Source organism: Oncorhynchus nerka, linkage group LG3 (assembly GCF_034236695.1).
Source record: "Oncorhynchus nerka isolate Pitt River linkage group LG3, Oner_Uvic_2.0, whole genome shotgun sequence".
In the NCBI taxonomy this organism is placed as follows: domain Eukaryota; kingdom Metazoa; phylum Chordata; class Actinopteri; order Salmoniformes; family Salmonidae; genus Oncorhynchus; species Oncorhynchus nerka.
Window position 1 is genome coordinate 55,595,560 of NC_088398.1, and position 15,663 is coordinate 55,611,222.

A 15,663-nucleotide genomic window follows, 5' to 3' on the forward strand; every position below is an offset into this window, starting at 1 on the left:
CATGGTTACAGATGAGGTCTACAGGACAATAGTAATTTAGACATGTTACCTTGGCATTCTTCGGCATGGACTATGGTGGTCTGCTTGAAACAGGTAGGCATTACAGACGGTCAGGGAGAGGTTGAAAATGTAAACGAAGACACTTGCCAGCTCGTCAGCGCATGCTCAGAGTACACATCCTGGTAATGCGTCTGGCCCCGCGGCCCTGTGAATGTTAACCTTTTAAAAAGGTCTTACTCACATCGGCTACAGAGAGCATCATCACACAGTCATCTGTAACAGCTAGCTGGTGCTCTCATGCATGGTTCAGTGTTGCTTGCCTTGAAGCAAGCATAGAAGGCATTCAGCTCGTCTGGTAGGCTCACATCTAAGGCTGTGGCGGTCATGACATTTTGTCAGCCAGTTATTGTCATGCAAATGACTGCTGGTCTCACAGTAATTTACAGTTGATTAACATAAATATTTGTAGCATCTCTAGGCTTCCATGAATACAAGCCACTGATGCTATCCTTTGGAGCATCTACATTTAAAAAAGTCTAGTAAATCCATTTAATCTACACCATCACAATAAATCTATTATTTATTTTAGGAAGGTCTAAAGAAACATTATGAGAAGAAAATGTATTTCAGAAGAACTGAATATGAGTAAGCCTACTGTACGTTATCTGGCTATGTGCCATGCTATAGGCAAACATAATATGCTTACAGTGGTTGTTCCACTAAAAGTTGTGCGATAATGCTGCGGGACTTAAAGGTCATTTGTGGTTTAGTACAGTACCCTGCGTCACCACTTCATTGCTCCAGGCCAGCGCAAGGAGGAGTTAGAGCACTGATTATGCTTTTGGGTCCTACTGTAAACTAACTGACAATGAGAGGTATGTCATATTTTTCGATATACTGTAGGCCTACCGCAGGCAACATGAGTCTCACTAGTGTTGAATAATGTGCTGTTAAAAGTGGTGTAGGTCTTATTTATTTAAAGAGCATATTGAAGTTAGAAGCAATAGCCTACAACTATTTTAGCACAGTTTCGCGCTGCTCTGAGACAAGCACGGGGACTGGTCTTGATAATTCAATGCATCTCCATTGGGGTATTAGTTAGACTAGAATTAAAAGATTAGGGTGTAGAAATGTTATGCTCATAGTGTAACCTTTATTTAACTAGGCAAGTCAGTTAAGAACCATTTCTTATTCACAAGGACAGCTTACTCCTTCCTCTCAGTCGGGGAATTGAACACCAGTCTCCCGCGTGCCCGCACTCTACTCCCGACTGTCACGTTGTACAGCACCATATTTTCCATTCCATTCTAACGGAAACCCAGAGGGTTTATCGTTTTTCTTGGAATAGAAACACCATAATATTAATCAACTTAATTAAGCAAAATTTCTTAAAATCAGTCTCATATACTATGTCCTTACAAAAAAAAGGTATTCAATTCTCTAGTACAACCGCTATTGAAGGCTATCAAATATTTCTCAAAGATGCCCTCTGGTGGTCAAACTAGCACTAACTAGCATTAAATGGTACCAGTGGTTAAACTTAAATAACGTGCCATTGATTTCCGAGGCATCATACAAGCTGCGCTGCAGTAAGCTGCAACTTTTAAAGGACAAACCAATACAAATTCAATCATTGAACCAGCAGCATCATCTATGCCTATATGTTCTCAGACTTATGGATAGAAAGTCTGCAGTATAGCATAAGGTAACCAGTCCATCCAGTATGCATAATAATACAGTCCACACTCAAAGGCAATTACTCAAATTTGTTTAATTTGGGAGTGTAGGCTAGACCAATTATATACCAAAGACATCTTAAAGCAGTTTATTTATTTGTATGTTTTTGTGCCATATAATAATATTCAGTAGGCTATGTATTGTATAACGGCACAATCATTATTTTAATTCCGTTTTTATTTATTATTTTGGGGGGGCTTGGGCTCATATATGTGTCCATGCATAAGCTGTAATATGCATATGGGTGTTCTACATGCAACATCTTAAATGCTTTGAAATAATCATCACCTTAGAAAGCGCTGTCCATTTCATTGTTTGGCTTTGAAACAAAATCCACAATGACCATGTTTTCCACTCAGTTTCAACCTGTTGATAAACTTTTCTTCAAATTGATCATCACAGTGAGGTCAAAAAAATGTACCTTAATTGTTAGTTTTAAAAGAATGACCCTCTTTTCATGATAAGTGTTTGATATGATTTTCAATTGCATTTGCATTGATATCAGTGGTTAGAGGGACAATAGAGCCCCGAGTACCAGGCCACTAGGCGCTCGTTAGTGAGTTGGGTACTACCACGCGTAGAGTGCACAAAAGGAGATTAGTGTGACACAACGGTCACGTGGAATTTGACTGCGGTCATGACACATGACTACTTGTGTAGCAGTAATAAGGTAACCGCAACAGCCCTACTCGCATCACTGGGCAGCTCGTGGCTGGGTTTCCATTTGCAAACCGTAATAGTTTGTAAACCCTGCCAAATTCGACGAGCATCAGAGCCGGCGTAGTTGGATTTGATCTTAGTCCTGTATTGATGCTTTGCCTGTTGGATGGCTTGGAGGTTGTAGTGGGATTTCTTATAAGCGTACGGATTAGTGTCCCTCTCCTTTTAAGCGGCAGCTCTAACCTTTAGTTTAGTGCATTTGTTGCCTGTAATCCATGGCTTCTGGTTGGGATATGTACGTACGATCGATGTGGGGATGATGTCGTCAATTCACTTATTAATGAAGCCGGTTACTGATGTGGTAAACTGCTCAATGTTATCGGATGAATCCCGAAACATATTCTAGTCTGCGCTAGCCAAACAGTTCCGTAGCTTCGTATCTGGTTCATCAGACCACTTCCGTATTGAGCGCGTCACCGGTACTTCCTCTTTGAGTTTTTGCTTTAAGCAGGAATGAGGAGGATAGAGTCACGGTCAGATTTGCCAAAGGGAGGGCGAGCCTTGTATGCATTTCTTTGTGTGAAGTAAAAGTGATTAGAGTTTTGTCACCTCTAGTTACACAGGTGACATGCTGGTAAAAATGAGATAATGCAGTTTCCTTGCACTAAAATCACTGTCCACGAAAAGCGACGCACTCATTGAGTGCGGTCTTCGTGCAAGCTTTTAGTTTGTTGTGGTAAATAGACAGCTAAATAGACAGCTATGGTCTGCAGCTTATCATGTGGTATTCTAACAGAGATAGCGCACAAGCTGTTGTTAACCTCTTATGGCTGCAGGGGCAGTATTGAGTAGCTTGGATGAAAGGTGCCCAGAGTAAACGGCCTGCTCCTCAGTCTCAATTGCGAATATATGCATATTATTATTAGTATTGGATAGAAAACACTCTGCAGTTTCTAAAACTGTTTGAATGATGTCTGTGAGTATAACAGAACTCATATGGCAGGCAAAAACCTGAGAAGAAGTCCAGAAACTATTTTCGGTGAAAGGAAATGATGGATGAGACATTATGTCCAAAAAAAGTTAAGATCACTGTAAGAAAGCACACAAAATAGTAGAATTGGTCAGGAGCCCGTAAAACGTCTGCTATCCACTGCAGCGCCATCTCACTTGTCAGTGAATATAACGTGACAGCATCAGAGCTAAGAACCAACAGCCTCAAAATGCCCAGGGCAGCGTAAAGGAACCCTGGTTTGACTGTTTGTCTCACAAAGCAAGCAGATCACTACAAGATCTAGCCACCCCAACATGGCTTGCTGACGTAGCCGTATCACGGTGGGATATGTTTGGGAAAATCATCTATGGATGACTACTGCTGTTACTACATTATCCTGTCGTTAGTACTGTATGCTGTAATTTCACAGAATTCTGCTGAAAGTGGGAGAGGATATTGTAATATCACTTTGTGACAAGTTTAAAAAAGGGTGTTATTTCCTTGATTTGAATGAGGAAGAGTGAGGTAGATATATTTGCTCTAGGTTTATCATATGGTAAATACAACATTCTGAACAGGCAGATAATAAATACAGCATTTCTGTTCAGGTAGAGCAGAGGTCCTACCTGGCGGGTCCTCTCCACTGGGGCCAGGTCTTCTTGCAGAGCATCTTGTATCGCTCCAGACAGGACTCATAGGGCTGGCGGAAGGCGTAGCCAGCCCTCCTCACGCGCACATTCTCCACCAGGCCCAGGTAACGCACCTGGTGACACACCAGTGAGTCGGTGAAGATGTGGGCTACCTTCTTATCGTTGGGCTTGATGCACCTGAGGAAAACAGACAGACACCAAGGCATGGACATGCATGGTCACACAAAAGGTGGATCAGAGTTGAGACAACTCAGGACCTCCCGAGAGGCGCAGAGGTCTAAGGCACTGTGCTAGCTACAGTTGAAGTCGGAAGTTTACATACACTTATGTTGGAGTCATTAAAACTTGTTTTTCAACCACTCCACAAACTTCTGGTTAAACTCTAGTTTTGGCAAGTCGGTTAGGACATCAACTTTGTGCATGACAAGTAATTTTTCCAACAATTGTTAACAGATTATTTCACTTATAACTCACTGTATCACAATTCCAGTGGGTCAGAAGTCAATTGGAGGCGTACCTGTGGATGTATTTCAAGTTCTACCTTCACAGGCAGTGCCTCTTTGCTTGACATCATGGTGACGTCAAAAGAAATCAGCAAAGACCTCAGAAAAAAAATAGTAGACCTCCACATGTCTGGTTCATCCTTGGGAGCAATTCCCAAACGCCTGAAGGTACCACGTTCATCTATACAAACAATAGTACGCAAGTATAAACACCATGAGACCACGCAGCCGTCATAGCGCTCAGGAAGGAGACGCGATCTAGAGATGAACGTACTTTGGTGCGAAAAGTGCAAATCAATCCCAGAACAACAGCAAAGGATATTGTGAAGATGCTGGAGGAAACAGGTACAAAAGGATCTATATCTACAGTAAAACAAGTCCTATATCACTCTGCAAAGAAGAAGCCACTGCTCCAAAACCACCATAAAAAAGCCAGACTACGATTTGCAACTGCACATGGGGACAAAGATCGTACTTTTTGAGAGATGTCCTTTGGTCTGATGAAACAAAAATAGAACTGTTTGGCCATAATGGCCATCGTTATGTTTGGAGGAAAAAGGGGGAGGCTTGCAAGCCGAAGATCACCATCCCAACCGTGAAGCACGGGGGTGGCAGCATCATGTTGTGGTGATCCTAACTGACCTAAGACAGGGAATATTTACTAGGATTAAATGTAAGGAATTGTGAAAAACTGAGTTTAAATTAATTTGGCTAAGGTGTATGTAAACTTCCGATTTCAACTGTATGTCACTACAGATCCTGGTTCGATCCCGGGCTGCATTGCAGCCGGGAGACACATGAGGCGGTGCACAATTGGCCCAGCGTTGTCCAGGTTAGGAGAGGTTTTGGCCGGCCGGGATATCCTTGTCCCAATGTGCTCTAGTGACTCCTGTGGCGGGCCGGGCGCATGCACGCTGACACAACCGCCAGGTGCACGGTGTTTCCTCCAACACATTGGATTCTGGGTTAAGCGGGCATTGTGTCAAAGAAGCAGTGCGTCTTGGCGGGGTCGTGTTTGGGAGGACGCACAGCTCTTGACGTCGCCTCTCCCGAGTTCGTAAGGGTGTTACAGCGATGGGACAAGATTATAACTACCAACTGGATACAACGAAAATTGGGGAGAAAAAGGGGTGAAATACTGATTCTTTAGAATACATGATCCTCAGAGTGAATGGTCGCTTACCTGATGTAGTTGGGGTTTTTGGTCTGCAGGTTCTTCATGAGTACCCCTACAGAGGCCTTGAACTGGAAGCCTGCAGTGGGGGGTCTCTTCAGGTTGACCTTAGCAGGGTTTCCCTCAGGAAACAGCTGTCTCATCAGGCTGTGGGTGGCCTTGTACATGGCCTGGGACAGGTCTCTGTACAGCAGGTCATTGTTCTTGTCTACAAAGCCCTCCACACGGTACAGCACCTACACAAAAGATGACACATGAACAGATTAACACAGTCAGACACAACACACAAAACATAGCTGTTGTCGTTCCCTTAATTATAAAAATGTACTTCTGTTAACTGACAACTTCTTTCTTGTCATTTTTCTGAATCCTGTAAACGTGTGTGGCCATGTATGCCATGTTTTTGTAGAAGTAGTTGAAGTACTAGTTTATTATTGTCAACCCTAAACTCATCCTGAGGAAATGTTTGCTGTGGATTGCTTCATAAAAATGCATCACTGTCCGTGGTGCATGTTGACCAAATGGGGATTATAAATCTATTTACCCAGAGAATCTTTAAAACTGAAGATGTTCTGGGCTATTCTGATCCCATCATGTGTCAAGGAAATCCCATGCAATACTGATGTTTTTTTCACTGCATGTGACGCCCTCCAGGTAATGCTCTTAAGCCAAATCTGCACGCTCTGCTATGGTGACTATAATCAGTATTTATCCTGTCTCAACACCTGGCCAGTGATGACATGTTGTCCCATTCCCATCATTTTTGAAGACGTTGCAGACCTGGGTTTAAATAGTATTGGTTTTCTTTCAAATACTTCGAGTGACAGTTGTGTGAGCTTTGCACTTTCTATTCAATTGGTTGCATTGCACCAGGCAAGCTCAATCAAGTATTTGATGATGTGCAAGGTGTGTGTGTTCCTCCTCTGTACCTTCCCAGCATAATGTTGGATGCGGAAGCAGCTGTGTGGCAGGCTGTGGTCTGTCAGGAACTTGGAGTTCTTGTTGAGGCGGCTCTCGAAGTGCTGGTGCTCAGCACAGATGGTGTTCAGCTTGTCTAGGAAGGTGTCGTCAGTCACTGTGCCTGGCCGCAGGCACTCCTCATCCAACATGGCCAAGATTCCATTCTGGTTCTAGAATAAAGAGTGGGGCGAATTCTTAGAAATACTTTAAGACATTAAACAGGTCATTCTCAACTAAGGATTTTACTACTATTTTTAACAACGGTCAAGATACCATTCTGTTTCTAGACAGAGGAGGAGGAGAGGTTTCTTAGAGGTTCTTCATTCTAAATTCAAGATACAGTAATGTAAATATTCCAAATAGAGTTAACTGTGAAAGAGCAAAGTTATCTTTAGGGTGGTCATGTCTTATTGCTATTGACAGGACATGGGAAATCTGTATTTTATTTTGCTTTACAAGAATCAGATGACATTATTAAGGGAGACCTACTTACATTCTCAATGAGGTCACAGATAACGGCGTTGTTGAAATACTCTATGTTGGTCCATTCAATGTCCTGTCACAAACAAGAACAGATGTCAAGAGGTTAAAGAGGGGTAACTATTCACTTTTTTTCTTCTGCCAAGAAAGCGTTGTCCTGTAGCGTAATCCTGACCTCATCTAGACTTACTTATACAGACCTGAGTGGTTTAAGAGAAAGCCACTGACCTTCTATAAATCTCAGACAGATAACTAACCAATGGGCCATGAAGTCCAGAGATTAAGGAATGAGAACTGTTTAAGCAGTTCACTATCTGTCTGATAGTCTCTAAAACGTCTGCCTGGCCTGACTGACCAAAGCTATACAGTCAAAGTTAAACAATGAACCTTTCCCATAGATCTTCTGTTTTCATGGGCTGACACAGCTGCAGCTTGGTTGGGCCTTATACAGTAACAGTCCTTACAATATATTTTCTATTCAATGTATATACAATTCAATAAGAGCACAAGGCTCAAGACGACAAATGGTGCCGAACCATAGGCCTTGGACTAGGCTTTGGAGCTTTATGTCATGTTGGGGCTGGAAACTGGTGGTTCTGGCTGACTTGGTCTGTGTGACAGACAAACAGGGAGTCCAGGTTTGGGGGAGAGGAAAGGGGCTGGTTGGGTTAGCCATTTGGGGATGTGGACTCCGCAACCTGATTGGTCAGTGGTCCCCACTGTCCTGCCCCCTGTCCCCTCCTGTCTCCCACAGTGTAGTATTTTCCCATGCACTGGTCTGGAGGGTGGCCAGGCAGTGGAATATAATGGAAGGGAGGTCAAGGGAGCAGCACTCACATACTCAGAGCTCTGAAAGCAAACAGAGGCCTGAGCCCCCGGGGGAGAAGTGTGTTTACCCCTGCTGGAGTGAAGGATCAATTCCGTCCCTAAAGCCCACAAAGGAGGGGGGGGGGGAGAAAGAGAGAGAAAGAGCCAGAGCGAGAAAGAGCCAGAGAGAGAAAGAGCCAGAGCGAGAAAGAGCCAGAGCGAGAAAGAGCCAGAGCGAGCAAGAGAGAGCGAGAGAAATAGAAAGAGAAAGCGGGAGCGAGAGGAGAGAAAGCGAGAGCGAGAGGAGAGAAAGAGAGAGCGAGAGGAGAGAAAGCGAGAGAGCGAGAGGAGAGAAAGCGAGAGAGAGAGAGGAGAGAAAGCGAGAGAGAGAGAGGAGAGAAAGCGAGAGAGAGAGAGGAGAGAAAGCGAGAGAGAGAGGAGAGAAAGCGAGAGAGAGAGGAGAGAAAGCGAGAGAGAGAGGAGAGAAAGCGAGAGAGAGAGGAGAGAAAGCGAGAGAGAGAGGAGAGAAAGCGAGAGAGAGAGGAGAGAAAGCGAGAGAGAGAGGAGAGAAAGCGAGAGAGAGAGGAGAGAAAGCGGAGAGAGAGAGGAGAGAAAGAGGAGAGAAAGAGGAGAGAAAGCGAGAGAGAGGAGAGAAAGAGGAGAGAAAGCGAGAGAGAGGAGAGAAAGAGGAGAGAAAGAGAGGAGAGAGAAGGAAAGGGCAAAATAGATGGAAAGTATGGTGAAAAGAGCAGGAGAGAAGGGTGAGGGCAAGGAATGGGGATGGAAAGAGGGGACTAGAAAGATAGAGATGGACAATAGGAAATTTAGGACAAAATAGACCGAATAGGAAGGAGTGAAAGAGCAAGACAGAGACAGAAAACAGGGAAGGCAAAAGGTGAAAGACTGATATTGGCAAGGACAATATCACAACCCAGACCTACCCAAACACTTCATGACAAGCCAGGTTCACACTACAAATTGGCCTGTCAATGTATGGAATGTAGATTAGGTGTCAGGGGGGCACAAAGAGGCTGACAGGCTGGGGGTGAACAGTGAGAGATGGATGGCTTTATGGGGCAATGTTCTCCTCTGAGTGCATGCCATTAGAGTGCAACAACTGGGTTGAGTTCATTAAGCACCAAAGGGAAGAAAACACACTGAAACTGAGGGACTACCACAATTTGTCCCAATAAGAAACACTCATTTTTCTTGTTCTTTTTGAAAGGTTTCACACTAAAAAGCTACAATATGACCTAGTGAACACACCCTTGTAGTCCCCAGTAAGGTGAACGAGGGCACAGTTTACCTCTCTGATATACTCCTCCTGCTCTTCGCGTAGCGTCAGTTCGATGAATATCTGCTGCAGTTTCTCATTGCAGTAGTTGATGATGAACTGTTCAAAGCTGTTGTCCTGTAGAGAACCCCCAAAGACACCATTTAAACGTATGTTCTAAATAGGCAACATTTGTACAATTCCAGTTGCACACAGCAGGGTACCACATTGCACCGCCTTCAGTACATATTGGGTGGGGGGGGACTCAGTAATACACTGACTGCTCTCCTCTCTTGCCTGTCTGACACTGAAATGCCACCATCTGTCACCACCTGTTGCTATGTTGACATGCAGCCTTTCAATAAGCTTTCGGGTCCCTCCCAGGTCCTGTTCTCCCACTGCGGCTCCCTTGTTGGATACCACTAGGGTAATGCCAAAAAGACAAAAATTCCTTGATCCCCATTCCTTCACTGTTATGTCACGCTAACAAAGAATATGTCTCTTTTCAAACCAACAGACTACTGTGGGAACAGACTATACATTTGTGGCAATGCTAGTTTACAGTCCCATACAGCCAGGACAATGAGGGCATAAAACTTCATTTGACTGGCATTCCTCCTTATTGCTTTACAACCCCTCTAACAAACCCAACGGACAGAGTCTTTGGACAAAGTCCTATCTGTGTTTCTTATCATGGATGCATGTAAACTAATCTTGGCAAAGCTTCAGTGTTTATCAGTAGCTCATTTCAAAGGTGTCGAACAAAGACAGTGAACAGGCATAAAATATGAAAGATTATTAACAATTTAAAATATCTACATTTTCTAAATTATCCCCCTTATCAGTTTAGAAGATCAGTTTAGTTTCCAGTCATGACTCTTGGCTAACAGCAGTAGCCTTGGGTTAGGTAACAATATCACTCCATTTGCTTAGGTTACTGAGGGTTAGAACAGCATAACTACAGGGCATGAAGAACGTGCTGGTGACCTCTGGTCAGGAAGAGAAGGACCCCCATGGCAACAGAAGGAGGATGTTCATACATAACCTGGTCCCAAATCAGTTTCCATTGCCTTGCCAACCCTTACGGTTATTGTCATACCAAACATTTGGCTTGATAAGGACCATAGGAGTTGGCAAGGCAGCAATAACAGATCTGGAAAAAGGCTAATTCATACACGAGTCAGAATAGCTCTGCTATTGTATGTTCTCTCCTTCCCTTAAGAGAGACACCAGTACTCCCTCATATCCCCCCCAAAAACACAAGGGAAGTCCTGTTACAGATAGGATCTGAATTAAGACTAGGATTAAGGGCTGAGCTAGATCACAGCATGCACACTGCACTCAGCACGCCCTCGGCAGGTGTACTTACGCCCTCCTGTCGGCCCAGACAACAACATTCAGGAGAGAGGAATGAAACGACTTCACAATGAGTGGGGAACAGTCAGGAATATTAGGAACATGCACCTTAGAGATCAATTTAAAGAGGCACTGTGGAAGTTAAGTTGCTAGTGTTTCATGTCAAATGTATTATGTCACAAAACCACGCAAATTCTTTGTGTAAGGCAAACAAGACGCTTACGCTTATGGGGGATGGGAGATGTGAGGTCATTTCACTACCATGTGCAATTACTCTTACCTCGAAGATTTCAAAACCATAGATGTCCAGGACGCCCATCACCTTGTGGCGCGTTTTTGCTTGAGCCTGAGAGAAGAAATAAAGGGAAAGAGAAAGTATAAGATACACATAAAATTATAGTCCTGTCTTCATGACAATCATGTCATCTAGTTTGGAAGGGTTTATATATATCTTTATAGTCAAGGGCTTGTAGAATAACTGTGGACAAACCTTGTTGATATACGGTCATGAGCGAGACCAGAGAGGCCCTACCTTGATGCTTTCATTGATCCTGGTGACCAGCCAGCTGAACAGACGGCTGTAGAGGTTTTTGGCCAGGGCATCACGGGCATAGTAGGCCTTGCAAATCACAAATGAAGACTTAGTGTACAGATTTCAGTGCTCTCATACACAGAGAAAGATAGCTGTAGTAAATATCTCTGACAAATGCTTGTAGTAGTATAGCATTCACCAGTCAACTGGGACAGGGTTCATGGAGCTCAGATAAATAAGTCTTTGTGGACGTAAAAGTGGCATCAATCAGTCAAGCTATAATTCCAGCTGTAGAATGTTTCTCATTCCAACCATCCACAACAGAACAGGCAAGCGTGTCCTAGAGTGGGCTGAATAATATTCCTATAGTTAAAGGCTCATTCTCTGGCACACAGCCACACTGGAGTAGAGAGAGGCGGTCATTCCTCATGCAAACACACACACACACACAAACAGAAAGTATACATACCCCAGTGCAATCAGAAAGTATACAGACCCCTTGACTTTTTCCACATTTTGTTACAGTCTTAATCTAAAATTCATTAAATGTGTTTTTCTCCTCATCGATCTACATACAACACCCCATAATGACAAAGTGAAAACACGTTTAGACATTTTTGCAAATGTATTAAAAATATAAAACAGAAATACCTTATTTACATAAGTATTCAGACACTTTGCTATGAGACTTGAAATTGAGCTCAGGTGCTTCCTGTTTCCATTGATCATCCTTGAGATGTTTCTACAACTTGATTGGAGTCCACCTGTGGTAAATTAAATTGATTGTACATGATTTGTCTATATAAGGTCCCACAGTTGACAGTGCATATCAGAGCAAAAACCAAGCCATGAGGTCAAAAAAAGTGTCCGTATAACTCTGAGACAGGATTGTGTCGAGGCACAGATCTGGGGAAGGGTACAACATTTTTTTCTGCAGCATTGAAGGGCCCCAAGAACACAGTGGCCTCCATCATTCTTAAATGGAAGTTTGGAACCACCAAGACTCTTCCTAGAGCTGGCCAAACTGAGCAATCGGGGTAGAAGGACCTTGGTCAGGGCTGATTCTCTGGCCTGATGAAATAAAGGTTGAACTCTTTGGCCTGAATGCCAAGCATTTTGGTGGCAGTATCATGCTGTGGGGAGGTTTTTCAGCAGCAGGGACTGAGAGACTAGTCAGGATCAAGGAAAAGATGAACAGAGCAAAGTAGAGAGATCCTTGATGAAAACCTGCTCCAGAGTGCTCAGACTGGGGCGAAGGTTCACCTTCCAACAGGACGACGACCCTAAGCACACACCCAAGACAATGCAGGAGTGGATTCAGGACAAGTCTCTGAATGTCCTTGAGTGACCCAGCCAGAGCCCAACCTGAACCCGATTGAACATCTCTGGAGTGACCTAAAAATAATGACAATCCCCATCCAACTTGACAGAGCTTGTGAGGATCTGCAGAGAAGGAGAGAAACTCCCCAAATAAAGGTGTGCCAAGCTTGTAGCGTCATACCCGTAATTGCTGCCAAAGGTGCTTCAACAAAGTACTGAGTAAAGGGTCTGAACACTTATGTAAAGTTTTTATAATTTAACAAAAAAATATATGTTTTTTTGCTTTGTCATTATGGGGTATTGTGTGTAGATTCACAAGGGGGAAAAACAATGTAATACATTTTAAAATAAGGTTGTAACGTAACAAAATACGGAAAAAGTCAAGGGGTATGAATACTTTTCGAATGCACTGCGTGCGGGCGCACACAGGAAGAGTTGAACTGTGACAGGACCAGGCATAACCTCCCGGACAAACAAACACTTCTAGGAGCTAATGTTTGGACTGGTGATGATGTGCTATGGATAATCTGGTGATCCTTAGTTTGATAGTTCCTCTAAGACCTACAACCAATGTGCTCTGATTTATTGTGTCCGTCTGGCCTTTTAAACCCTTCTGTTTATGGTACCTGGCCAGATATTTGTTAAGACACGTTCTGATGGACTCTAGAGAGCTGCACCAGGGGGTAGTGCTCTGTCTCAAGGAAGCAGGTCTGTTTGCGCAGCCTCGTCAACTCCTATGGTCATTGTCAAAGCAAAGAGTATAGAAGTTGGCAACACAGCACAAACAGACCTGGAACCAGGCTACCAGATATCTGCCAAGGATGTTTAAATCACTTTTCAGGAGACATGAAGCTCATCCCTTCGTTCTACCTTCCTTCATAAGCTGTGTTTGTAGAGCACAGAAAGAGGACTAGGGTGAGGACTAGCCTCTATGACTTTCTTCATTTCATCTCCAACTGGATGTTGCCTGAACTCACAGACCTCCAGAATTGAGAGAAGAGACTAGCTTATATTCCTCTCATCTAAAGCATGAATATGCCTGCTGCCTGAACTCACTAATGTGACCTACTTCTGCATTTCCAGGGGAGAAGTCACCAACCCCTCTTCTATTATGGATATGTTTCCATGTACAATAGGTGGGGATGGGATGGGGGTTAGCTAGCTGCTAAAGAACTCAGTCAGAGGGAATTCATCTTGTCCTTCCTCATCTATCCACAACTGGAGTGTGAAACATCCCCTAAGACTTCGTCTGTCAGTGCTACCATGACAGGAAGTGTGTTGCAATACAATGATGACTGGATCTTTTGGTCGTCCTGTGCGGCTCAGTTGGTAAGGGCATGGTCCTTAAAGTAATGTGTTGCTATATAGGCTTGAGCGGTATCCAGATTGTCATACCGAACTTGTGTCATCTAAATGCTAACGAGCGGATTGGGAACATTTTATACAGTCTCTGACCTAAACTATATTCAGGACAGACATCCCAGCTCAAAGTTTCACAAGCAACTCAAAAATGCTACTCACAATTTGCTGCAGGCACAAAACAAATATTAGACATAAAGGCTCTTAATCCAGCACGGGATTCTCAGCTGTTACCAAGTGAAGCTAACCACTTAGCAAGATAGCTACTAAATTAGCAAACCAAACGCACAACTGCAGCGCATTTAGCACATTTTAGACAGTTAACTTAATAATTATATAAGATCTAGCTGGCAAACATTTAGCTGTGAATCACATACTGTAACTAGATCACCTGGCGCGTGCTGCACAATAGTGAGAGACTCACAAGGCTCTGGTCTCTTGCTGCTGTGTGCTTGTAAACAAACACCGAGTGACTGGGGACTGCCGGTAAGGTTCATATGTGACAGATGAAATGAAGAAGGCGATCATCTTTATCTCTTAACATATTGCACAAGTTGACTGCGGGTATTTACTTGTTAAAAAACATAAGAAATATTTTCAATGGTTTTGAAAAACCATCCCATGGCTATTTCCAAATACCCCGGTATACAGTATACCGCCCAAGCCTATTGCTATACAGTGACGACAGAGTGTTGTTCTTCTCACCTGGGCCACGTTGAGTGTGGTAGACATCTTCTCCATCTTGGCTTCCACGGTGCGGTAGCTGAAAGCCCTCTCCAGCACAGACTGCTCAATCCCTAACAGCTCACACATCTCCTTCAGGTCTGGAAGATAGAGCAGAGGAAAGACACATTCACTAAGAGAACAGACACAAACACTCAATCATAGAGCTTTGTATACAGGCCTAGGGCAGAGAAACAAATAGGCAATGACTAGATTAAATCTGTCAATAAAATACATTTATCCCCTGCAGGGATGGAATCCATATCAATGTTAAGCTCTACCAACAATGCCACATGACGTCAGTATCAGGATTCCAGTGGGTAGCCACAAGGACATTAGCTAAACCCTTTCCATAAAGAGATGAGGTAATCTACTCTCTCTATTCTCAGAGGATCTCCTTTAGGATCAGTGTTGTGTCTCCTGGCCAGGAATTCCCAAAGCAGCCGGACAGAGTAGTGTTTAAGAGGAGTTACTGAAGCGCATTATGTCTTCATGTCTTTAGGTATATACATGTCAATTGTCTCAGTAAATGGTCTTCTGTAAGAGTGGTGTTGTTGACTAAATGTATTTGTGTATCCGTGACAGTCCATACAGCCGTCAAATGGTCATAAGGGGAAATGTCATTAATAAGCTGGTGTAATTTTAGAAAGAAGATGTGTGGATTTTATGATTCACAGACCACGTGGAGTTCCACTTTAGTGTGACATGTAGAAAAGTTGTGATTGCAAAGAAAGCAAAGTTGTGTCATGGCTGGGTTACTAAGACATGCTAAATATTATGTTTGCTTAATAGGGGATAGCAGTAAGCAATAGGGTTATCAATAGGCCTATTGTACTTACAATCATAAAATATAGCGTACTGTAGTTACTAAGTCATGAAATGAATGAATCATTAACCAGTAGGGGGCAGTACAAGAACCACCATATAGGCTGCTGTTGATAGAACTTAAAGCCATGGCTTGTGGTTGAGGGACTGACTATTGGTCAGTGGTGATAATCTAACCGATAAATTGCAGTGTGCTTATCTTATCTATCCTTCAATTGACAAGAAAATGAATAACCAAAACAATATTTTCTACAGCCACAATACAGGATTTTTACATTTTCAAGATGTAAGGGAAACGCAGGCATCCACATGT

At 43.3% G+C, this 15,663-nt stretch overlaps 1 protein-coding gene across 4 annotated transcripts in view; it reads right to left on the reverse strand.

Moving 5' to 3' along the window:
- LOC115111174 (unconventional myosin-Ib-like) overlaps positions 1-15,663 on the reverse strand; it is a 155,581-nt gene that overhangs the window by 41,147 nt on the left and 98,771 nt on the right. For all 4 annotated transcript variants that reach the window (XM_065013600.1, XM_065013604.1, XM_029637070.2 and 1 more), the window contains exons 11-18: positions 14,508-14,626; positions 11,124-11,210; positions 10,872-10,937; positions 9,269-9,373; positions 7,169-7,231; positions 6,645-6,845; positions 5,725-5,951; positions 4,015-4,215 (exon numbers count right to left, since the gene is read on the reverse strand). In XM_065013600.1, the coding sequence (XP_064869672.1) occupies positions 4,015-4,215; positions 5,725-5,951; positions 6,645-6,845; positions 7,169-7,231; positions 9,269-9,373; positions 10,872-10,937; positions 11,124-11,210; positions 14,508-14,626 (1,069 nt within the window). The remainder of the gene's footprint in view (positions 1-4,014; positions 4,216-5,724; positions 5,952-6,644; positions 6,846-7,168; positions 7,232-9,268; positions 9,374-10,871; positions 10,938-11,123; positions 11,211-14,507; positions 14,627-15,663) is intronic.